The following is a 25,675-nucleotide window of genomic DNA, read 5'->3' on the forward strand; positions in this document are numbered from 1 at the left end:
GTAGCGTGAAATTTCTCTTCGGTACCTGCAGTGGCTGATTACTAGTCGAACTCTCCTCTCCGGTGATTTTGGGCTTACTGGCTGACAATGCTTCTGTATAATCGTATTTAGTTAGAATATCGTTATTGTTGATCCATTTCTTCAGCTTGAGTGCGTTGTTCATCGCACATTTGAAAAATTCCTCCTTCTTAACGCCGTGGAAGAAGCACCATACCGAAGACCGTTCCAGTTTGTCGAACGCCGGGCAATCGATGTCCTCCAAGTTGGATACTTGACGCGCGGTACTACTTTCAATATATTTACATTTATCGTGTCCACGGGCAAAGATTCGATGAGCGTTACGTGCGATTTCTCGGAAGTTAACGTCTAATTGAACCAGCGAGATATCACCTTCAAACCACTCGATGCCATGAAGGTAGCAGGTTACGTAATTGTTTACGCCACGTTCTTTGAGCGGCAGATCCGTGAAGGGATATGGCGGTTCTATTAACCAATGCGCCGAGTAGCGGTGATCGATGGTGACGACTGCCACCTCTTTCGGTATAAATTTACCATAGATATTTCGAAATCCTTGAATATCTATCACGTAATCCATACTTGAACTTGAAAGAATGTAGTCGAATGAATAGAGAGCTGGTAGAGTGAACCTGCAGTGACGTAGTTTGAATGCTGACTGGCTCGGCACCGTAGTTACGGGTGTTTATATACAGCCTTGTGTTACAATCCCCGTCTCAATTTTTGTTTATCGGGTGTCTCCAGCCGGTCTGTTGCTCCCCTTGAAGACGTTGGCGTGGTGTAGTCACAGTGTTCTCTCTAACGGAAATCACCACCTGGTATGTCATAGAAGCGGTCGTGATAGGAGGGGCGTGATCTCCCTCTCTTTCTTAGCCCGAAAAATCTGTAATGAACTGACGTGCAGCATCAACTTCAATAAGATTATCAAATTCAGCGTACACTAGGCAATTCACAGTTTCTTTGAGAGCATCGTCGAACCGCACTACGACCCTGAGAGTTCCATGTTTGATGAGCGACCAGTGCGATGTACAGTTGGCTGAGAGATCGGGGGTTAGGTCGAAAGCCAATAGACAATTTCCTTTAGCGAACTGCTGCCGGCCGATACCGTTTCCTTCGTTCAGAAAATGAATCCCCGTACCGGAGAAGAGGGTGTGATAAGCGTCCACGTAGAGATCGTCTCTGCCAAAACTCATCTGTAGCGGCTTCAATGGGACTTGCACCCCGTTGACGTACAACGACAGGAAATTCAAAGAGTAGTTTTGAAAATTAAACGGATTGCGCTGTCTGTCGCCGTTGAAGGCTTTATTGCTGACAAAACCGATTATCACTCGTTTCGGTAGTTGTCCGAGTATGACATTGTCCAGTGTTTCTGCCTGTACTCCTGTGTGTATGGTGAAAGACTTCACCTTGACTCTGGTTACGGGATATTTTGCCGTACCTTTGGCTAGCGTCCGTGCGTGCGCCAGCAAGATTCCAGGGCTGATCTTCATTCGGCGAACGAGCAGCGAAGTTTCCAGTATGTGCAGCTTGTGGCGATTTTCGGCTTCCATGATGCTAAAACTGTCTCTTGATCTCACAAGTCGAAGACGCAGTTCCACACCGTTGATTAAAAATTTGTCTTGATTAAATACGTCACAGTGCAGATCTCCAATCAAATCAACGGTACGTGCATTGCTCATGATCTGTTTGCGTTCGATGAAACCTCGGTCAGCACCGACGGCGTCGGCGTCGTATACATCCGATACTCCATCTTCGCTGTCGTACCATAGAGCCGAAGAATGATGGGATTTTTTGGCGGGGGGTGCGTAATTCAGTAGAGTCTCTATATATGCTCGATAGGCGTAAGAGTTATTGGCTGGTGAGACTAGTTTTTGATTGAAGAATATATCGACTTGATTGAACATCGAGTGAAGCAGATTGTTTACCGGAGTGGCATGCGGAGTAGCCGCGTTGCTTTCGCCTGCCGGTGGGGTAGGAGCAGACGGTTGTAGCTTCACTCGTACGCTAAGCATAGTGTGTGCCAAATCGATGTACTCATCACCGTTTCCAGGTACAACAAATTCAATCGGGGAATCGTCGGTTAGAGATGATACGGGCTTGTAGTGTACCCATTGACCAGCCTCAATAGACGTCTGCGTTGGTGGTAGAGAAAACAAATCCAGTTCCGACTTCATACACTCACCCGAGTGCGCGTGCAGGAAGGCCATTGTTGATGTTTAGATTGAAGACGAGCGGCGCGTGGGCTTACCGGGGTCCGAATATGTCTGTAAGGTCCCGTTTTTTACAACACTTTTTCCACTTAGTTTTCTTGACGGTTCCGGCACGCTTGGGTATCTTGGCCGATGTTTTCTTTTTCGACCTTCGTCTAATTTTTCTCGTAGTACCAGCTGCTCGGTGCGCGCCGACAAGTCTGTTGACCCGGGCAATGTTTGACTGACGCGCTAATCCGCCGGCTCGGCTTTTATAACCGCTACCCTTCATGAGTTTATCAATTTTTTCTTCAGCAGCTCTTTTCAATTTGTGTCCTGATTCTATGAATCGACTCTTGACTGCCTGTTTGAACGGAGTGTCGTTTCTTACGTCTGTCATGACGTTCATCCCTGCACGTAGTGCTTCTCTTCCGACCGCGCGAGCACCACTGGACAGCAGAGGTAGTATTCGACGAAACAGGCCTCCCAAGAAGCTGCCGATTCCGTGCACGCGTTGATGCGGTGCTCCTCGGTAAACCGTCTCAATGCCTCCACCGCCGAGCTGATTTTCGTAATGTTGTATATAATGAGCCATGTCGTACCTGGTATGTTTTCCCTCTCTCTTTTGCTGAGCGACTCCTGTGATTCCAGTCAATTACTGAACGCGTCTAAAATGCAGCGTTACCGTCAGTGTCCCGCTCGTGAATGGTGCTGGACTACCGAATTGATCTCTTATATCGATCTCGATGGTTTGAAAGTTCGTGAGCATCAGTGGTACGTAGTACAGTGGCGATAGTGTTTTCATCTCTGATTCGCCTTGTAAGATATTGTCTTTGCCGCATGTTTGAATGACTCGTAACAGCGGGGCGTAAACATCTCCAACGATATGTGGCTCCACCAGATCGCAATAAATAAACATCTGGCAGCCGGGGATCCTTGATGATTTGTTGGTTTCGGATAGCTTGCAATCTGATACCTCAACTGCACCTTCCCCAGGAGTATTGTAATGCGTGACACAGGGTATCGTTTCATTCTTCACTGGCGCATATCCCCGAGGGTGTTTGAACGTGAGTGGATAATGAATTTCGGCCAGCCCGACTTCCCAGTCTCCCGTTAGTTGAATCTGACGCGGTAACTGGGTAATGTAACAGCACGTCCGATTCTCCGGAAAAAACTGCATCGAGCTGTTGCTCGGTAAAGTTAGGTAAAACTGATCCCGTGACATTTTCTTTGATGCACGAGTCGAACGGTGAACACTCAACGACTGCGAGACATACTGCAATAACACGCTATTTTATCATCCCCGTGTTTCCCCCTCCACACGCTGAAGTTCAGGGTCGTAGAACAAGCCGTCGATTACTTTGCCGTTGAGATCTTCCAAGACGTACACTATCGGTGAACGTGCAAGCACTCGTCGGATCTTGAATAATTCTTCGCTCCAGTTTGCCGCGTAGCCTTTTTCAAATGTTCCCTTGGTTTTACTAATTCGTACAAAATCATTCTTATGGAATCTCGGTTTGCCATTTGGACGCGGAGGATAACGCTTTTCCATATGGGCACGTGCTGTAGCAGCATTGCGAAGCGTCACTTCCGACGGCGCCATGCCGATGCTCGAGTGAACTGTATTGTTGTAGGCTTGCACGATTTGTGGCAAAACATCGACGTAGCGTTGCGTCTTTTTATGCGTGAAGTAACGCCACAGGCGTTCTTTGAGTGGACGATTAAATCGCTCCACGATAGCTGCTTTCACGTCGGGATTACGAGTAACACGATATCGTATTTCATTGTCGCGAAGTATCTTCTGAAAAGTACTCCCGACAAATTCTTTACCTTTGTCCGTTTGCAGTAGGTCGGGTCTGCGCGGCGTAGTGTGTAACACTTGCTCGAAACCTTCAGCAACGGTTGCGGCTGTCTTTCGTTTCAGCGGGACCACCCATGCGTACTTGCTCAATACATCGATGACCACCAGGAGATAGCGAAAACCGTTGTTGCGGCTCTTCATGGAACTCAGGTCAGCCAGGTCAGCTTCCCATACGTCGTCTATGTTGGAAACGTTGTACCTTGCTCTCGGAAATTTCCTGTGCACGGGCTTGTGTAAGGTGTAGGCATCCTGAGCTGCCAGCCATTTTCTCACCGAATCGCGAGAGTTGTTTTCGCGTGCAACATCTTCCAGAATTCGTGCTCCCGCGTAACCGGCAGTTTGCGAGGGATTGTAATACGTTTCTTCAAGAAGAGTCGTCATTTTTCTTCAGCCGAGGTGTTTTCCAACCGGATTTTGCTCCGGTGGCGCGTTTGCGTAGAGCGTATCCTGCGTCGTGAAAACGGCTGGTTACGGGTGTAACGTTTGCGGAACTTCGTCGCTTCGTCGGGGAACTACTGGTGTGTGTCGATAGTTGTTGCGATGTTACCGTCGGTAGACCCGGAGCGTCGAATGTGCGTATGTCTTTCCAAAGCGTATCGTTCCCCACGTATTCTCGGGGTACGTTGATCGTCTGAAGAAACCGTGCAAACTGACCAGCCCCTGTAGGAGTAAAAGTCTTCCTAGATCGCATGGCATGATTGACCAGGTCGACGATGTTTGCGCCGGGAACTGTAACGCCGTCTAACGAGACGGTTCCTGCTGCATCCCAAGAAAATCGTTCCGGTACGCTGCCGAGTTCGCGCATCAGCATTTCGGCCTTTGCGCGATACTTCCTTGGTACGATACATACCGCTGACGCGATTTTCTTTGCGCGCGCTTGAACGTTGCCAGGACTCGCAGCTACGGTGGGAGATATCATTGATTCTTCGGCTGTGTTTCCGTCTTCTTCTTCTTCCTCCTCCTCCTCTTCCTCCTTCTCCTTTTCCTCGAGAACGTCTAATTTCATGGGTTTGCGTGCGTCGTTTGCAAAAAATAAATATCGTTGAAGTACCTGCTGATAGAGTTTCCATTTTTCTGCGTCGTCTTTCGACGGTTTGTTCAAGATGTCCTTCATCTCGTTGTCGAGTCTTGAAGCGGGATCGGTGCGTGTGGTAGTTGTATTTCCAGGTGAAAGCGTAGTGGCTGTACCCTCGCTGACGCGTTGTTGGAATCTCTCCATACTCTCCATAGGAATTAAAACCATCTTCTTTGTGCGTTCCATTTTGCTACTTGGAGAAGAGGCTGGAACCTAAAGTCCCGAGCAACGGAGCAAGCAAGAGGGTGAGAAATCCGTTCCCACGTTGAACAAGAAAACGTTTTTTGGACTTCCAGGTACCCCGGTTGCTGGCCAACCCCCGTAATGTCTGTTTATGACGTGCCAGACGATTTTTCTGAATTCTGGACAGTGGTACGTTACCCTCCAAGGTGTTCAATGCAATGCAGTGATATCAGCTTGAAAACAGCGCGCCCCGCCGCGGTTTACGAGATGAATTTTTACGAGCAATGCGAGATTTTTTCACAATTTTTCATGCGTAGGGTTTAAGCGTGGTACCAACCTTTATACAGTTTGGCGGGACACATACAAGAGAGTATCTGATGGGTTGGCCTGGCGTCCCGCCGGTTGAAATAACAGGCGGTTGAGGTAAGAATCCCTTCGGTGTCCTCTGTCTGTCCGTCTATTTGTTTGTCTGTCTATATATCTGTCGCTCAAACGCGCGCGTGGCTTGCCGTCCGGGTGTCTGTACTACCGCAGGGTGAAAAGACGGAAGCTGTGGTGTGCAACTGCTCGGAGTCTGGGATCTTCGTCATCATCCAGTGCGATAACCGTAGGGCAGCGTATCAAAACTCGTGACGCAACAACGCCTTTTCACGTACACCGGTTTACACGTTTTGTGCTCGGAGCGCGTCACGACTGCGTGCAGTTCCGTTCGGCGAATGGCGCGAAACTCCAAGGGAATGGGTGCAGCGGCTTCTACCGCCATCCGCTTGATGGCCTCGAAGTTGATTTTCGAGCTCGTTGCGTGATTCAGTGATATGCCTTTCACCTTGCACATTTCCACCTCTTCACCATTCGGACGTTTAATGATGAAAGCATAGAATTTGGCCCGCCCGAGACGAAAGCGCGTATAAAACTCCCACGGCCGTAAGACGCCAACTCGTCCGTCAGGTCGCCAAGAAAGTTACCCGTTGGAGGTTCATACTCGTTTGGCCTTCGGAGGTTTCGGGTATAAATTACTGAATCGGTGTCGTAATAGAGCACGCGCCGATCGAGCTTCTCAAGGAACGAGAAGAGCTGCAGCCGAGCCTGGGCAGTGGTGTACGAGGCAATCACGACGTTTGCCAGCGCTGATGGTTCAACGCTGTGTTGCGCGTGCGACCAACGCACGTACAACACTTCGTCGTTCACGAGCAGCAAACCGGACACCTCGACTTCAGGGTTGGTCAAAAGCTCGAGCAGCTGCTGACGCGACTTTATAACCTCTGTTTTTACCAGATTCTCGCGTTGCCCGAACTTGCCCCAAAACGAATTTAAGCATAATTTGGAAACTGATCGCATGCCGGGATTCTTAGCAATACGGTCGCGATCTAGCCGTATACCCTCGACCCGCTCATACTCATCAGGGTAGCGCATTCGAGCTGGCTCATCCTCGCATTCAGCAGGCCAGCCGCTTGCCTCTTGCTTAATCTTGAGGAAGGTGTCGATATAGCCGGCGAAATGCCCACCTTGACGAGTAGTCGGGTCAAACGATGTCACCGTATACGACCAGATCTCCCTTATGCTCCTGATCTTGTATCCCATTTCCACGGCTTTTTTTAATTCGATCGACACCCACACGCCCTCGAATTCTCGCGCAGCCTCGTCATCATGTCTACACTCGTCCTGGTTCAAACTCTGACAACATGAGCGACACAAGGCAAACATGAGTTTGTCATGCATGCGCACCGGCAAAACAGGGTGATAAAAATTGCGAGGCGGTAAAACTCGGCCCTTGATGAGGCCCTCAACTCGCGTGATGTCGCAACCGCTTGACCCTGTCAAGAGCTTACACTCCTCTCCAACGTAGACCGTCGGGTGGCCAACAGGGAACCTTCCATTCTTACAGATGAACGGATACAACGAGCAAACATCGACGTATCGTATTTCCTCGTACGCGTTGCCCGTTGCATCTGTTTTCACCTCGTAGTATCGGGAAGCGTTCCCCGTTCGACCGCCGTAGAACGCATCACGCGGATTGAGTGCTTCGCTCGTGGCAGTGCCAGCGATCAGCGGGTGTGTTGCCACGTACTCCCTCATCTCCTCGTTCTCCCTCAAGCTCCGATCAAACTCGCATTCCCACTGTTCCGTCACGCGGTAACCCAATTCGCGCATACGGCTGATCTTTGCATGAGTTTCCTCGTAACGCCTATCCAACGTCTCGCCGTTGACGCTACGCCTATCGCGGTTGATTCGTAAACATTTACGACAGCCGTGCCAGAAACAACCGTGAAACTCGTAGACGTGTCGCGTACCGTCGCCCGCGACATGGTATCCGTCCACCTTGCGACCCGTCTCCGGAATCCGAAACTCGCGTCCGTTTCCGGCATGCCTGATGTCAATACTTAGCTCGCGCTCTTTCTCGACCAACCACTCCAGAGGCTTACGAGACTGGGCATCGGCAAGACGATAGCCGCCCGGTGGCAGGATACCTATTCGCTCCGGTTGTGAAAAATTTTTACGGAACAGCACCGAACAAGCCGAGGCAATTGTCGTGCTCTCGGTAAAGCGACACACTCTGCCGCACTCCAGAAATATGTCCCTAAATGCTACGCACGCACGTCGCAGAATATCCACGTCCGACCGACAGTACGACAACAATTCCGCGTCAAAGTCGAACAGATGGTCGTTCGCTACAGCCTCGTTGTACCATGAGTAAAACTCTGTTCGCGCATCGCTACTCATGGTATCCGGAGAGTAAAACTTCGCTGCGGAGAGCGGTCCCACGTAACCCACGTTTTCAGGGGTATTGAAAAGGTGGGGAAATACACCTTTCACGGAAGTAGTCGGTAGTCCAAAAGCCTTCGGTAGCGCCGATAATGCCATAGGCATATATGCTAAGGAATCCAGAAATCGGGTGTGACCCGTTTCGAGCATAATGATCTTACTGCCGCTTAGGATGACCTGCGGCGGGTTTCCATCCCGCTCAACCATATGCCGCAGTATGAATTGCGCGTCAAAACCTTTTGCATTGTGCGCAATGCATACGATGCGGGCAAAGTCCTGAACGGGCCGAGTAGCAAAGTCTACCAACTCCTTCACCGGTTCCCTCCTGAAAACGAACTCACGTACGAGCCCGCAAGCGGAACAGCCGTTCGATATATCGGGATCGTGGATACATTGCGTACACACTTGTTGCGCTACGCACAAGTTCGGCACATGTATGTTTGTCGTCGCGTCACCGTCTACCGTCTCGCATTGCTGCGTTTCGAAATCATAAAAAATGAAGATGTAACGTTTCGGTCTTGTCGCGTCTTTCAGCGGCGTCATGAAGCAGTAGTGATTGTACGGTCTGTTGCAGCGGCACGTTGCGCAAAAACGAGTTTCACAAATGTGTGCCCTCCGCGAAAGATTTACGAATCGCTCGCAATTCCCGCATATACGCAGCGTTGCACAAACGGAACGACGCGGACTGAAGGAGCCGATCCTGCGGTGGTACTCCAGACAAGCGTTACCGCGGAACACGCGTCTGCAATCGGGACACTCGATTTCGCGAGACTGGCTGTTGCACGGTGGCGATGCGAGGCACTGTGGGCACTTTACGGAACATCGGTGTTCGTACCCGTTGTTAAATTTCCTATTGCAGGGTTGACAGAAAAAGGCCCCTGCTGCCACCGCGGTTAAATTTACAATTGGGCAATAATGCTGTTCTTCGGGATAATACAGCAGATTCAATCGGTGCCTGACATCGCCTGTTCCGTTTGCTCTCACCACGGCAGTACCGTCGTGAAATGCCGCTTCGCCGGTACCTAGCCTCCCCAACTCGTACACTGTGATGAGGAATCCTTCGCGTGCCAGATAGTTCTGGAACTGTGCGATTTCATGCACTGTGCACCATGTTGGCGGAATCTCGACACCAGCGTTCGCAACAAAATTACGCGCTTCTGCACGCTGGAAACTGGACCTAGCGAATCTCACCATCTCGTAATGCTCGTGCAGAGCGCCACTGCGGTTCGGACCTCTCTCGGCGTTAGCCTTGGCTACAACGAGGGCACGAGGTAAACACAACCCGTCACTGTTGACAATCTGCACGACGGATTTTTTGAGTACCCCCGCGTGCGTGATCGGCTTCGGCTTTCCGCGACCCTCCGGTACTCCAACACTGTGTACCGTCACGGTGAAGACGCTGTCGACGCCAAACTCTGATGCGCTCTGGGCTACGCTGAAAACTAACTTCCAGACGTCACTGTACCGCGAATCCCTCACCGGCCGGAACGATAACCACGCAGGACCATGATTAAAACTCTCCGCGCTAAAAGTGAAACCTATGTAGTCGCTACTCCGACACGTTGCTACGGCATAAGCATGCAGGTCTCTGAACGCGTCCTCCAGCCACTTCACTAGATTAACACCCGATTCAGGGGCCGCGATCTTCATTCGCAACTCACGCCCTGTGACCGCGAATTTACGAATGAATTTCGTTGATTCACCGATAACCGTGAAACGGTTACCCAGTGAATCAGCCCCGTCATCGGGTGCCTGATTTGACTCCTTCTCGCTCGCGGCTTCACTCTCCAGCCCCGATTCTCTCCCCATGTTTCCAGAGTATGCACCCTCTGTCTCGTCGTCGTCAGCATCGTCGTCGAATTCAAACGTCACGTCGGAAGCTGTCTGTGTCTCGTCATCGTCATCGGCATCGTCATCGTCTGACTCTAATGTCACGTCAGAATCGTAATTCGGAGCCCTCCGGGCCCTACCCCCGCCGATCTGTATGCCCGAGGTACTGGCGCCCTCGTTCACGCGAAACGGTCCAACAGTTTGCATAAGACCCCCTGTTGTACATATAAAACAAAAATAAGACTAAACCCCATGGTAAAGCGTCGTTAATTCGCAAGTATAGTTGAATTTCGCGGATTTACTAGAAACGCACACCCTAGAGTACCCGCGTGATTAGCTCCCCTAAAAAATATCCTCGTCCATCGCCGGCGGAGTATAACTCATCTGAGTGAATATTCCACTCTCGGGTGTCCCCGGCCATGAGAATATTATCGCCTCATCCATTGGGGATATGGAATAATTGTCTCCTTCTTCTTCTGCTACCGCCGGCTCATGAGCATCGACCGGATCTAATTACCCGCCCCCACCAGAGAAGAAATTGCTCGTGAGTTCATATCAAAATACCTAGTCTGCATTTTTTGTTTTCAAACTTTTCCTATATACCTTGAATTTCCAACACTCCTGACGGACCTGGACGTGACAACACTAAGGTTGACGCCTGTGATGAATCGATTTCTGCAACGGACACAATAACCTTCAGTACACGCGTGAAAGAAGAATTCTAGAACTCTTGGAACACCGCTCACGCACAATGTATTTACACACGGGTACTCCATGATATACGGCATATCGTACAGACAAATCATCTGGACTTACCGTCACGAGCTCCGACAGAAATCGACTCCTCGGCGGTCCTATCGTTCACCATCGTCTCATTCACCCCTGTCTCTCCCGCAATCGCCAACTCCTCGCAGGCAACACAGCCCTCGAGAAGAGCTGCCTCGTTCTCGCTGGTATCATCCATCATGAATTCTAACACAAGGAAATTTTGATATACCACTCGCGCACAACGTATTTATACGCGACAACTCCCTGCTAGTCACAGCGTACGGACAATCATCCGGACTTACCGTCACGAGCGGTAGAAACCGGCTCCTCGGTGGGCCTCCTCAGTGCTACTCCTTGCGACGCAATCGTCTCATCGGCGACGTCGACGACGATATCGCATAGAGCCGCCTCATTCTCCGCGGAGTCCTCCAGCATCGCGCGGAATTCTAACGGTTGGAAAACTTGATCTAAATTTTTCCATATTACATATTTTCTTTCATCTTTTTACCCCACTCTGAAGATCCGGTAATTCAAACTCCACACAAACGTACACTGCGCACAACACAAATAACAACTTACCATTTCGCTCGTTGTACTCAGCCATCAGCGCCCGAACAACGGCGAAGCGGGTGGCACCCCACTGACGAATTACACTCGCGGCTACACTGAGGCACTCGTAACCCCGCAACGCACTGGTGCTGTGGAGGTGCGCCAGGGCCCGTGCCCCGCAGACCGCCAGAAGCTCTCGCAAATGCCGAAGCAATTCCGCATGTGACATGCGGAACAACAGCTCCCGACGGAAAACAGGGCACACGCGTTAGCCCTCCTAGCCTGGCTAGCTGCCTTCACCACCGCGTAACGGAGATCGTTAATTGATTGCATTATTTTAAAGATTTTAAAAATATGGCAATAATTGAAACAGAATCGTTGTTTTCGCCAACACTGCGATTTTCTAACTGAGAAGATCTCCGGGCCCACAACTATTTATAAGTTCAACAGGTTGGGTTTTGTTTAGGCCAAATGCTATTACAATACGTTGCCACGCCGCTTCTTGAGCTAAGTATACGAAATTTTACTATGGTCCACTAGCGTAAACCTTCCGCGGCGGTTCGCGGTAAGACACCTACAGCCAGGGTGAAAATAAACCAAAGCCATCCGGACCCAACGCGGAGGCTGCCTGCTACATATGGCAAAACAAATCTATTGACAGCGATAATCATGGTTTTCTCATAATTAAACAAAGTTGTACAGCTGACGTCATTTATCCTGTTGAAAAACTTGCATGCCCTAAAGTCTACTTTGATTAACGGGAGAACGGGTATTCATCCAGACATATGAAATTTAGAGATAAAATAGAAAACGATCCGATGGATTCACTCGCAATTCCTACCTCAAATCGTGGAGCTGATTCGACGGTTGGTAACGGATAGAAACAAGTGTATTTGAGAATAATGTTAATACTCTTCTCATGCGACGTCTATGTATACCGCCATCGATAAACTGCAACTGTTTGTACCACCCTCAGAATAGGAAACGAGTTATAAACCTAATGCATACTGGACCTATGGAGATTGTAGACTCATCTTGAGACATCAAAATGATACAGCCGATGAGACCCCCTTTTGTATTCCTTCGTCCACTGAGGCATAACAATCAACATACCGTAAGAGCGTACGTTGGAAAAGCCGGGACCAGCCTACCGTCCGACGCAAGGCCCAAACATTGCAAGTATAACACGGTCCATGCTGTATACACCCACAGCTCTTCCCATCATCTTTCTTCTGTTACAATGATTACGTATACGTCCCTCGATAGACTGCAACTGTTTGCACCAGCCTCAGAAACGGAAACGAGATATAAACCTAATGCAGGCCTACGGAGATTGTAGACTCATCTTGCGAATACGAAATGATACACCCGGTGAGGCCCCCTTCGTATTCCCGCGACGACCACTAAGGCATAACAAACAACATATCCTATGGCTGTACGTTGGAAAAGCGGGGACGAGGCTACCGTCCGGCGCAAGGCCCAAGCATTACGGGTATAATACGGTCCATGCTGTACACAACCACAACTCTTCTCATCATCTTTTCTGTTACAATGATTACATATACATCCCTTGATAGACTGCAACTGTTTGCACCAGCCTCAGAAACGGAAACGAGATATAACCCTAATGCAGACCTACGGAGATTGTAGACTCATCTTGCGACAACGAAATGATACAGCCGGTGAGGCCCCTTTGTATTTCCTCGTCGACCACTAAGCCATAACAAACAACATACCCTAAGGCTGTACGTCGGAAAAGCGCGGGCCAGCCTACGAGCCGTCACAAGTCCCAAATATTACGTGTATAACATGAACCATGCTGTATACGCCCGTAACCCTTCCCATTATTTTCTTCTCTTGCAATATCTACGTATACATACCTCGATAGACTGCAACTGTTTGCACCGACCATAGCACCGAATTCGAGCTGTAAACCTGATGCAAGTTTGATACAGGCCTATCGAGATCGTTGGGTTTTCTGGCGATATATTTACATTTGTCTTACTCCCCATCGTGGAAACGAAATATAATCAACGGCGTAAGCTTGATATAGTCTGGTAAGGAACGCCTGAATCATACGAGGCATTAGAATTTCGTTAATTCTTTTTAGTCACGCTGCAAACGCCGTTTTGTAGAGTGGGGGTTACACCCTCTATATTCAAGTGAGATACAGAAGAGCGTCAGTCTTGCGACAACTACGGAAGAATCCTCACGTGAACTATGGCTACATCCAAATCTTCTGCACCAATGGGCAACGTGAATAAAATGTATAAAACATTTACGAAGGCTTTGAAAAAGACTGAGAAAAATCTGCTATTGTCGACAACGTATAGTCTAAATAATTCTTTTACTAAGAAAATAGTCATCGGTCTCGGTCTACGGCTCGACGATCAGTTTGAACCGGTCATCAAACTCGTCAACGACTTCTCCGGAGGCGTGCGTCTGACACCAGCGGCCTAGTCGCGACTCGCAGATGAGTTGGACAATATCTCCGAATACCTTGACATAGAAGGATACACCGATGCCCAATGGTATTTTAATCGGATTGAGCTTGGTGGCTGCAACGTCGAATTGTCAACAGCACACGGTGAGCGAGCCGTCAGATTTGAAATACCTACGGAATCCGAAGTCACCGAATCAGAAGATAAGGAATCAGACTGCCCAGACACGGCCACCCAGGATGAGAACTTTCAGTCACCCGCCAAATGCCAGAAAGTGTATCAACCCACCATTGTAATGCAGAAATCCACATTCAACGGACTTAAAGTTATATTTGTGTGTGTCGACGAACGGCTACGAAGGCTTCAGCGTTTAGCCCATTCGGTAAACGAGTGCAAGAAATCATACGTCGCATACATAGCCGAGAAAGTGAATCTGACGCAGCTCAAGGAACCGAGTCTTCATCGCATCAGGCAAATAGCGGAGAAGGAATACGGCGCTGTCCTAGAAGACATCGCGTCGTCAGCGAATCCTGCCTTTGCCGAGAATTACCTCAGTATTGTTCTCCTTGAAATTACCCGGCTGTTTCCATCATACCTCGCTGCTGAAATCAAGCAGGCCATCGAAACTGAGGACAAAGCCTTAGCCAGCCTCTGAACAAACTATTTCGACACTACCATCATTAAGCATCGGGATAACCTCCTGTCCGCTATTTCGCAATGAAGACCAAAGGCACCGTACAACTCGAAATTAATCAAGAGGAAATATCAGACGTATGTGTTACCCTGAGAATTTTTTCGTGCGAAGAGACTCGGATCAACACGGCTACACCCCGCCAAGCGAACGCAGATGCTGTAGATGAACCATTGTACGTGCCCGAAGAACAGCCTTATCCATGGGTGGTACTGTCTATACTCGTGATTGCCATAATTATTATAAGTACAGTGGTGATGTGGGGCGCTGTAACTATAACAAATAAAAACATCCTGTTCCAACAACAAGCAAACAAATAGTAATAACCATGTACGTATTTGCACCTGTGTTAACCGAATAAACCTGCGAGGATGGGATTTGATTTTTCTACGCAATCCACCATTGAGTTCTGTTTCCTCACCCACCCACCCTGATCCTCGTACATCTAAGTATGCCTATAGTCTTGCATTAAGAAAGAGAGAGAGAGAGTGACCAGGTCTATATTTTCCAAGCGCACGTAAACCTTAGGATAAACACTGACGGCTGGGTAAGGTCAGTGACACGAGCACCCGACACAGAGAGCAGGGATGGAGAAAGAACGAGAGCCAGGGTGGAGGACCTGTAACCCCAAACGTCCAAGTCGCAGAGTTCGCTTCGTGAACGGAGGTAGCGGAGCCAGATGGGTAGGTGGCCCCAGAATCGGCCGCACGGCCAGGGGCCCCAGGGTAAGGGGATCGTCCCATGGTCAGGGTGCACAGGCCCAGAGGCCATCCCGTAGAGTCCGGAATCTGATTCGCGGTCAACGGTACCCGGGGTAAGGGGTCGTTACACGATATTCACCACGTGGCGAGGGGGTCGCGGGCGAAGGGCTGACGAGCCGCGGAACTTCGAGGCGGAAAAACCGCTCCTTGGTAAGGGGTTGCGGGAAAGGGGTGGTCGTCCGGAGAAGCTTCTAGAATAAAATACCTCCTAGACGAGGGGCTGCGGGGGAAGGGGGAAGGGGCCCCAAAATTCGTTCCGTGGCGAGGGGCGGCGGGGGAAGGGGATGGCATCCCAAAATTCGCTCCGCGGCGAGGGGCAGCGGGGGAAGAGGATGGCGTCCCAAAGTCACTCCTCGGCGAGGGGCGGCGGGGGAAGGGGATGGCGTCCCAAAATTCGCTCCTCGGCGAGGGGCGGCGGGGGAAGGGGATGGCGTCCCAGAATTCGCTCCGTGGCGAGGGGCGGCTGGGGAAGGGGATGGCGTCCCAAAATTCGCTCCGTGGCGAGGGGCGGCGGGGGAAGGGGAAGGCGCCCCAAAGTCACTCCTTGGCGAGGGGCTGGCGCCGGAGAGGGGTGCGAGGGGGGTTTGTTGTGACGCCCCAAAGTGCCCCTATACTACTATCATATTTCTTAAATTAAAAAATGATAGGTTTTCGAAATTGAAAAATATGAAATTGAATAACTAATCATTTATCTGTCTGTATGTTTTCTTCACACTTTTCAACAAGTTCTAATCCATTGTATAAATGTTCCAAATTACAATCCATAAAGGACATTGAATGGCATTTTTTTAATGGATAACATTTCTATTTCAATCATTATGTGAGCGAGTAATCAACAAATATATAGAAATTTTCCAATAATGATATTTATTTCTAAAAAATTTGATTAGTGTGAAAAATTTTTTTTTTTTTTTGAAATTCTTTTTTTTTTCAAAAGTGAATTAAAAATTATAATATATATGGATAAAATATGTGATATTTAATACTGGTGTTTGGTGAGAGTAGGAACGGATAAACTGTTCGTTGTAACAATTAACGTGTATTACAGAGTAATCAAGTAAAGATAAAGGTACAAAATAAAACGTTGTAATACAATAGGTGCGTGGAATAAATATACACGTGCTCAATACAATAAACTCAGTTACTGAGTCCCGTCTAATCCAAGACGACCCGGTCAGTTTTGACTCACTCGACAGACTACCTCTATCGTTCGCTTACAGTCGTTTATTACCCATGTATAAGTGACATCTATACGTTCACACGCATTGTACATTTGTATATTTCTCATGATCTTCGCATATATGAACAATATGAATGATAAATTTATTTAACCATTTTTTTCTTTCAACAATTTTGTATATATATGAATTATCCACTGATATAATTAAATACAAATGGGGGCAATTGAATCAAATAAATCAGTGATAATCAGAAGAATTCATTTCAATAAATCATTTTTCTTGAATTCAAGAATAATTAATTTTGAAAAATTGAACATATGAAATTAAATAACTAATCATATATCTATCCGTAAGTTTTCTACAGACTTTTCAATAAGTTCTAATCCATTGTACAAATGTTCCAAATTACAATCCATAAGGGACATTGAATGGCATTTTTTCAATAAATACTATTTTTATTCAAATTCATATGTGAGCGAATAATTGAAAAATACAAAGAACTCTTCTAATTATTGTATTCATTTTCAAAAAATTTAATTCATGTGAAAGTTTTTTTCTTCTTTAATTTCCCTCCTTTTAAAAGTGAATTGGAAATCATAATACATATGAATAAAATATGAATAATGAATTTATTTATCATTCAATTTATTTGATCAATTACATATATACAAATTATACAATAATATTGTCGATTAGAAATGTATGCGAATAAATTTAATGATTCAATGATATAAAAAGAAATAATTAAAATGAATCATATTTCCTAAATTAAAAAATAATCAGATTTTGAAAATTAAAATTATCGGATAGAATAACTGATTATTCATCTGTCTGTGTGTTTCCTTTAGACGTTTCAATACGTTCTGATCCATTGTATAAATGTTCCGAATTGCAATCCATAAAGGACATTGGATTGCATTTTTTCAATGAATAATATTTTTATCCTAATTAATACGTAAACGAGTCATCAAAAAATATATGGAATTTTATTCATGAATGTGTTTATTTTCAAAAAATTTAATGAATTTGAGAATTTTTTTATTTTATGAAATTTTCCTTTTTTTGAAATTGAATTGAAAATTATAATATATATAAATAAAATATAAAAAACAAATTTGTTTATCATTTTCTTTTATTTAATCAATTATATATATATACAAATGTTGCATTAAGATAATTCAATCTGAATGGTGGCAATTGAATTGAATACTTTGATGATATAAAAAATAATGAATTTTTAATAAATCATATTTCTCAAATTAACAAATGATTTGTTTTTCAAAATTAAAAACATGAACTAGAATAACTGATTATTCATCTGTCTGTGTGTTTTCTTGAGTCGTTTCAATAAGTTCCAATCCATTGTACGAATGTTCCAAATTACAATCCATAAAGGACATTGGATAGCAATTTTTCAATGAATAATAGTTTCATTTTAAATAATATGTACACAAATAATCAAAAAATATTCAAGATTTTTTTCATATTTGTATTTATTTTCAAAAAAATTTATTAATTTGAGAATTTTTTTATATTATGAAATTTTCCTTTTTTTTAAATCAAATTGAAAATTAAAATATATATGAATAGAATGTAAATGAAAAATTTATTTATCATTTTCTTTTATATAATCAATTATATATATATACAAACTTTGCATTAAGATAATTCAATATGAATGGTGGTAATTAAATTGAATAATTCAATGATATAAAAAATAATGAATTTGAATGAATTATATTTCTCAAATTCACAAATAATTTGTTTTTCAAAATTAAAAATATGAACTAGATTAACTGATTATTCATCTGTCTGTGTGTTTTCTTGAGACGTTTCAAAAAGTTCCAATCCATTGTGTGAATGTTTCAAATTACAGTCCATAAAGGACATTGGATAGCATTTTTTCAATGAATAATATTTTCATTTTAATTAATATGTAAGCAACTAATCAAAATATATATAAGATTTTTTTCATATTTGCATTTATTTTCAAAAAAATTTATAAATTTGAGAATTTTTTCATGTTATGAAATTTTCCTTTTTATGAAATTGAATTGGAAATTAGAATATATATAAATAGAATCTGAATGATGAATTTATTTATCATTTTCTTTCATTTAATCAATTATATATATATACAAACTTTACATTAAGATGATTCAATATGAATGGTGGAAATTAAATTGAATAATTTAACGATATAAAAAATTATAAATTCAAATAAATCATATTTCTCAAATTAAAAAATTATTCGTTTTTCGAAATTAAAAATATGAAATTAAGTGACTAATCATTTATCTATCTGTACGTTTTCTTCAGACTTTTCGATAAGTTCCAATGCATTGTATAAATGTTCCAAACTCCAATCCATGAAGTACATCAAATGGCATTTTTTTAATGAATCATTTTTTCATTTCAATTGATATGTGATCAAATAATCAAAAACTACATAGAATTTTTTTGATAACTATATTAACTCTGAAAAATTTATTTGTTGCAAGAATTTTTTTCAGAAAAATTTTTTTTTTTTCGAAACTGAATTCAACATTACAATATATATATAAGTAAACTATGAATAATAAATTTATCGATTATTTGTTTTATTCAATTAATTATATATAGAAACGAATTATAGATTATTAGAATAGAATATAAATGGAGGCAATTAAATTTAATAATTTGATGATACAAAAAATAATAAATTCAAATTAATCATTTTTCTTGAATTGATGAATAATCAATTTCCAATACTTGAAAATATGAAATTAAATGACTAATCATTCACCTATCTGTATGTTTTCGTTGAACATTTCAATAAGTTATAATACGTTGTATGAATGTTACCAATTACAATCACTAAAGTACATTATTTGGCATTTTCTGATTAAATAATATTTTTATCATAATTGATGTGTGAGCGAATGATGAAAAAATATATAGGATTTTTTTAATAATTATAGTTATTTGTGAGAAATTCGAGTAAACTGAAAATTTTTATTTTAACATTTTCCTCATTTTAGAAGTAAACTAAAAATTATTATATATATAGAAAAAATACAAATAATCAATTGATTAATGATTTTTTTTTATTAAATTAATTATATATAAATATACAAATGATACATTAATACAATTCGATATAAATGGAGGCAACTGAATTAAATAATTCAATGTTATGGAAAATAATTGACCTACATAATTCATTTTTCTTAAATTAAAAATTAATTACTTTGAAAAATGTAAATTGTAAAATTAAATAACTAATCATTCATCTATCTGTATGTCTCCTTTGAACTTTTCAATAAGTCCATTGTATGAATGTTCCAAATTACAATCCATAAAGTACATCAAATGGAATTTTTTTAATGAATTATATTTTTATTTCAATTTATATGTGAACGAATAATCGAAAAACACAGGATTTTTCTAATAATTATATTTTTCTCTAAAAATTTTAATTGTTGTGAGAATTTTTTTCCAGAAAGATTCTTCCTCCTCCAAAAAAAGATTGAAAATTATAATATATATGAATAAAATATAAATAATAAATTTATTTATCATTTTTTTCATTTAATTAATTATATATATACGGATTATACATTATTATAATTGAATATAAATGGAGGCAAGTAAATTAAATAATTTGATGATATAAAAAATAATCGATTTGAATCAATTATTTTCCTTGAATTAAAGAATAATTAATTTTCGAAAATTGAAACTATAAAATTAAATAACTAATCTTGTATCTATCTTTATGTTTTCTTCAAACTTTTCAATAAGTTACAACCCATTGTATAAATGTTCCAAATTATAATCCATAAAGTACATCAAATGGCATTTTTTGATTGAATTATATTATTATTATAATTAATGTGTGAGCGAATAATGAAAAAATGTGACGGAATTTCTTAACAATTATAGTCATTTGTGAGAAATTTAATTACTGTGAAAATTTTGTTTTCAACATTTTCATTTTTTTGGAGGTAAATTCAAATATATCATATATATGAATGTAATATAAATGATAAATTGATTTGTCATTTTTTTATTAAATTAATTATATATTTATACGTATGATACATTGATATAATTGAATATGAATCGAGGAAACTGAATTAAATAATTTAATGATATGAAAAATAATTTACTTCAATAATTAATTTTCCCGAAATTGAAGAATAATTAGCTTTGAAAAATCAAAAATATGAAATTAAATATTTAATTACATATCCATCACTGAGTTTTCTTTGAACATTTCAATCGGTTCTAATCCATTGCATAATTGTTCCAAATTACAATCTATATGCGACATTGGATGGCATTTTTTTAATGAATGTTACTTTTATTTTGCTTAATATGTGGAGCAAACAATTGAAAAATATATAGAATTTTCTTAACAATGATATTTGTTTTTGAAAATTTAATTAATGCTCAATGTTTTTTTTCCAAAATTTATTTTTCGAAAGAAAATTAAAAATTATAATATACATAAATGAAATATACATAATAAATTTATTTATCATTTTTTTTTCTTCCAATTAATTATATATATATATATGTATACAAATTATACATTGTTGTAATTGAATATAAATGAAGGCAATTGAATTGAATAATGTGATGGTATATAAAATAATTAATCTGGATTAATCATTTTTCTTGTATTCATGAATAATTAATTCTCAAAAATTAAAAATCCGAAATCAGATAACTAATCATATATCTATCTGTGTGTTCTCTTTGAACTTTTTAATCAGTTGTGATTCATTGTATGAATGTTTCAAAGTACAATCCATGAATTACATCAAATAGCATTTTTTTCAAGAATTATATTTTCATTTCAATTAATATGTAACAAATAATCAATAAATATATAGGATTCTTTTCATAATTATATTTTTCTCTAAAAAATTCAATTATTGTAAAGATATATTTCGATTAAAATTTTTCTTTTTTTAGAAGTAAATTGAAAATTATAATATATTCAAATAAAATAGATATAATAAATTTATTCATCATTTTTTCCATTTAATTAATAATATATATTTACAAATTATACATTATCATAATTGAATATAAATAGGGGCAATTGAATTGAATAATTTGATGATAATGAAAATAATTAATCCGAAATAATCTTTTTTCTGGAATTGAAGAATAATTCATTTTCAACAATTAAAAATATGAAATTGTATAACTGATCATTCATCCATCCGTATGTTTTCATCAAACTTTTCAATAAGTTATAATCCAATGTGGAAATGTTCGAAATCACGATCCATAAAGTACATTAAATGGCATTTTTCGATTGGATACTATCTTCATTATAATTAATATGTGAGCGAAAAATTGAAAAATATATAAAATTTTTCTAGTGATGATATTCATTTTCAAAAAATTTCATTAATGTGATAATTTTTTTTTCAATTCTTTTTTTTCTAAAAGTTAATTGAAAATTATAATATATACAAATATAGTATAAATGATAAATTTATCTATCATTTCATTCACTCAATCAATCATATATATTCACAAATTATAAATGAATATAATTGATTATAAATGTAAGCGGATGAATTTAATAATTCAATGATACAAAATAAAATAATCCAAATGAATCATATTTCTTAAATTAAAAAATAATAGGTTTTCGAAATTTAAAAATATGAAATTAAATAACTTATCATTTATCTGTCTGTATGTTTTCTTTACACTTTTCAACAAGTTTTAATCCATTGTATGAATGTTCCAAATTGCAATCCATAAAGGACATTAAATGGCATTTTTTCAATGGATAACATTTCTATTTCAATTAAAATGTGAGCGAGTAATCAACAAATATATCGAAATTTTCCAATAATCATATTTATTTCTAATTAATTTGATTAGTGTGAGAAATTTTTTTTTTTTTTAGAAATTCTTTTTTTTTCAAAAGTGAATTAAAAATTATAATATATATAGATAAAATATAAATGATAAATTAATTTTCTCATTTTTTTTATTCAACAATTTTGTATATATATATATAAATTACCCACTGATATAATTAAATATAAATGGGGGCAATTAAATCAAATAATTCAATTATATTAAAAATAATTCATTTCAATAGATCATTTTTCTTGAATTCAAGAATAATTAATTTTGAAAAATTGAAAATATAAAATTAAATAACTAATCACATATCTATCCGTAAGTTTTCTTCAGACTTTTCAATAAGTTCTAATCCATTGTACTAATGTTCCAAATTACAACCCATAAGGGACATTGAATGGCATTTTTTCAATTAATACTATTTTTATTCGAATTCATATGTGAGCGAATAATTGAAAAATACAAAGAATTCTTCTAATTATTATATTCAATTTCCCTCCTTTCACAAGTGAATTGAAAATCATAATATATTGTAACGATTTAGGCGTTACGTTGATAAAATATGGATCCGCGAGTTTACTTATTATCGAATCAAAGGCGTGAACAAAAATATCGTGATAAATGCTTTTAATGCAATATACGTGTTTCTTGTTTAAAGTCTGAAACAAGACTGTTTTTACAATAATATCGGTTGGCGCAGCAACCTTATTCTTTTTTAAAGACATAAGAGGTTTATAAACGTCTTTTATCTATGCTGACTACTAGATCATTAAAGAGGGGCAAAGGGGTGATTTCACCCTTTGTAACACTACTCCCCCCCGAGGAAAAGAGTCGTCCCGACTCGGGAAAGATAAAACAATTATAAAAGTATTCTAGTAGTCAGTGCTCAAAGGTGAGTTGGAGCTGTGGCTCTAAAAATTTAAGAACTCCCTTTTTTACTATCTGGCATTTGCCCACAGTCTCAAGGTAAACCACAGAAAACCTTGAGCAGATAGTTGAGCGTTAAATAATTTCAAAAATTTATGTGCCATGTTTTATAAAGGTTAGTGTTATTAAGTGTTATGTGGCTTCATGAATACAAAGTTTTCCGCAACGGCCCAGATTGACGTCGGGAAGAAATTCGATTTTCTTCATGAAGGATCCGTCCGAAACAGGTTCGGATGAAAACACCGAAACGGGAACCGACAATTCCAGGTCCAAATAAGACGAAAACAGACTTCTCTTCATATAAAATAAGGAAATCGTGGGGTGACTTCTTTAGAAATAGTTTACCCTAGAGTTTTGGAAGGACAAATGTGAGTGATGGTATAACAATTCAAATTCACCAAGTGAATTTGGGAGAATACTTCAATAAAATAAATTGAATATGTATTCAAAAGAAAAGAAACGATCTTATCTGAATTATTTCTGTGTCCTTCTTCAAAATAAAACCACCAGTCATCCTCAGGAATCGGGGAAGATTGGAAGGAAAGGGCTGTGTCAAATAACCTGAAAAAGTGCTCACAAAAACTGACACTTAAGGTTAATAAAATGTGAAAATCAAGCAATCGCTCATTGACCTCGAAAAATAATCGTGGCTCTTTTCACATTATTCCTTAAACCAAAGCCTATCCGACACCAAACTCGATTCTGAAGAAGAAGTTTCTAGAAAGAAACAACCGAAGAAAACAAATTTCAAATTGATTAGCAACCCAGAAATAACAAATCATTATCAGAAAAGTAGTCATTGAAGTCATATCATGAACCCTAATTCGAAAGAGCATATTTCCCTAAATGCGGGAGCATTATCGCGTAAATGTCTCCCAAGTAATATCGAAAATCTCTCAGAAAAAGAAATCTGTGATTTTCTTGATTTAAAATGGAAAGAGATGTCATGCGGCAAGCTAGAAGGCTATCAAGAAAAAGACAGAACGGATTATTCTTGCGAAACTTGCTTCATCCTCCAGTAAGTTCATCATATCGAATAACACAAATAAATTATAAACATAAAAATATTTTTTTTTTTAAAAACAGCTCAGAATCCAAATTACTGGAATATATAATTTCCTTCCACCTCACATTCCACGAGGAAAAGGCTAAATGCTGGATCTGTGGCCGAAGTCTATTCATCGCAAAAAAAGAGACGAGTGGGTGCAATGAATGCGAAAAAATGAAAGAGGAGATTAAAAAAATCAAAAACGTTTCTCGTTATTTTCTTTTTTAATTATATTGTTTGTTGAAATTTGAATAAAATTTCCTATTGAATAAATCCCTTCTTCAAACGAGAAATTTCTCTAGCCTTGTCCGTGTGTCATTGCAAAACAAAAACTAGAATAAACTTGGTCGGCTGTGGATTCTGCATTGATAACCAAAACAGGAGCCGATAAAGAAGAAAAGGTTTGTTTTACTAGCCAATCTTCATGAACCTCATGAATAGTTCTGAGTAGCTCTAAAGAAATACTCGATTCTTCCTCACGAGAACGGGAACTAACACGAGCAAAAGAAGTTTCTGGGGAAACTCGCAAATAAACAATCAAATCTACTCTGAGCTCAGACGAGCGAATGAGAAGATCAAAATTTTTTGTCAATAAATGAGATTCGAAGTCGCGAAAATTACCTAATCTTCGACGAGCTTCTACAAAACAATTGCTACTGAATATCGATCTTTCCATCACCTTTACAGGCAATGAAGTCGTCTGCAGATGTCTATCTAACATAACCATTTGAGCGAAATGCTGAAAATAATAGCAATAACGATCTGGGTTCTGATACATCAAATCTGAAAGATTAATTCCAGCTACATTTCGATATTCTTCAAGAGGTTCTAAAAGTGTACAGACCTGGCGATCTGCTAAAAACCTCTTAGTGAAAGTTGTTTTTCCGCATCCGATATTTCCTTCTATAATAATCGTAAGCGGTCGAGTTTTACTCAAACGAATTCCGAAAGGTAAATTCTTCTCCCAATCGATGACCGACTGTAAAGAAGGTCAAGTCGATCACAGTCGTCAAGGGTGTTCGTTTGAAGATCTAACCTCGAAGGATGTCCCTGGTCTTGGAGAGACTGTTCCAGGTTGATCCTCTTCAAAAGGAGCAAGACGATCCAAGTGAACCACTTTCTGACGCGAATGAGGAGATCTTCGGATTCTATAAACAACATCATTTATCCGGTTAACCACTAAGTAAGGGCCTTCCCAATTTCTTTGTAGCTTTGGACATCGTCCTTTCTGTCTTCGAGGTTGAAAGAGCCGAACAGAATCTCCAGGATTAAATTTTAAATCTCTGGCTCGAATATCATAACGAGTTTTCAATTTATCTGAAGCCATAGAAATTCTATTCCTAGCAAAGTGATGAATTTCTTCTAAACGTTGTTGTAATGAAAAGGCATAATCTGTTTGATGCTGTCTTTGCACAGGAACAGGGCCTTTCTCTAAATCTGACGGAAGTCGAAGATTTCTTCCAGTAAGCATGAGGGCTGGCGTCTGTTTCGTCGTCTCGTGAATCGCAGATCTGTA

The 25,675-nt window shown here is 40.5% G+C and overlaps 2 protein-coding genes across 2 annotated transcripts; both read right to left on the reverse strand.

The window, feature by feature from the left end:
- Nucleotides 1–884: 884 nt before the first annotated feature.
- Nucleotides 885–2,222, reverse strand: LOC124175571 (uncharacterized protein F54H12.2-like). Its single transcript, XM_046555968.1, has one exon. It carries the CDS (start codon nt 2,220–2,222, stop codon nt 885–887), a length of 1,338 nt encoding a protein of 445 aa, XP_046411924.1.
- Nucleotides 2,223–6,145: 3,923 nt separating this feature from the next.
- Nucleotides 6,146–11,462, reverse strand: LOC124175572. Its single transcript, XM_046555969.1, has 4 exons — nt 11,264–11,462; nt 10,987–11,130; nt 10,733–10,888; nt 6,146–10,131 (listed from the first exon to the last, which is right to left on the reverse strand). Exons 1-4 carry the CDS (start codon nt 11,460–11,462, stop codon nt 6,146–6,148), a joined length of 4,485 nt encoding a protein of 1,494 aa, XP_046411925.1.
- Nucleotides 11,463–25,675: the final 14,213 nt, after the last annotated feature.

The sequence above is a fragment of the Neodiprion fabricii genome, chromosome 2 (assembly GCF_021155785.1).
Source record: "Neodiprion fabricii isolate iyNeoFabr1 chromosome 2, iyNeoFabr1.1, whole genome shotgun sequence".
NCBI classification, from domain to species: Eukaryota; Metazoa; Arthropoda; class Insecta; order Hymenoptera; family Diprionidae; genus Neodiprion; species Neodiprion fabricii.

Excerpts from the sequence above, each read along its gene's own strand:
- LOC124175572 (XM_046555969.1), bottom strand. The coding sequence starts at position 11,462 with ATGTCACATGCGGAATTGCTTCGGCATTTGCGAGAGCTTCTGGCGGTC. Across the intron at positions 10,889-10,986 it reads GGTTTCTACCGCTCGTGACG|AATTCATGATGGATGATACC; the intron begins GTAAGTCCGGAT and ends TCCTTGTGTTAG. Across the intron at positions 10,132-10,732 it reads TTCTGTCGGAGCTCGTGACG|GGGGTCTTATGCAAACTGTT; the intron begins GTAAGTCCAGAT and ends TATGTACAACAG.
- LOC124175571 (XM_046555968.1), bottom strand. The coding sequence starts at position 2,222 with ATGGCCTTCCTGCACGCGCACTCGGGTGAGTGTATGAAGTCGGAACTG.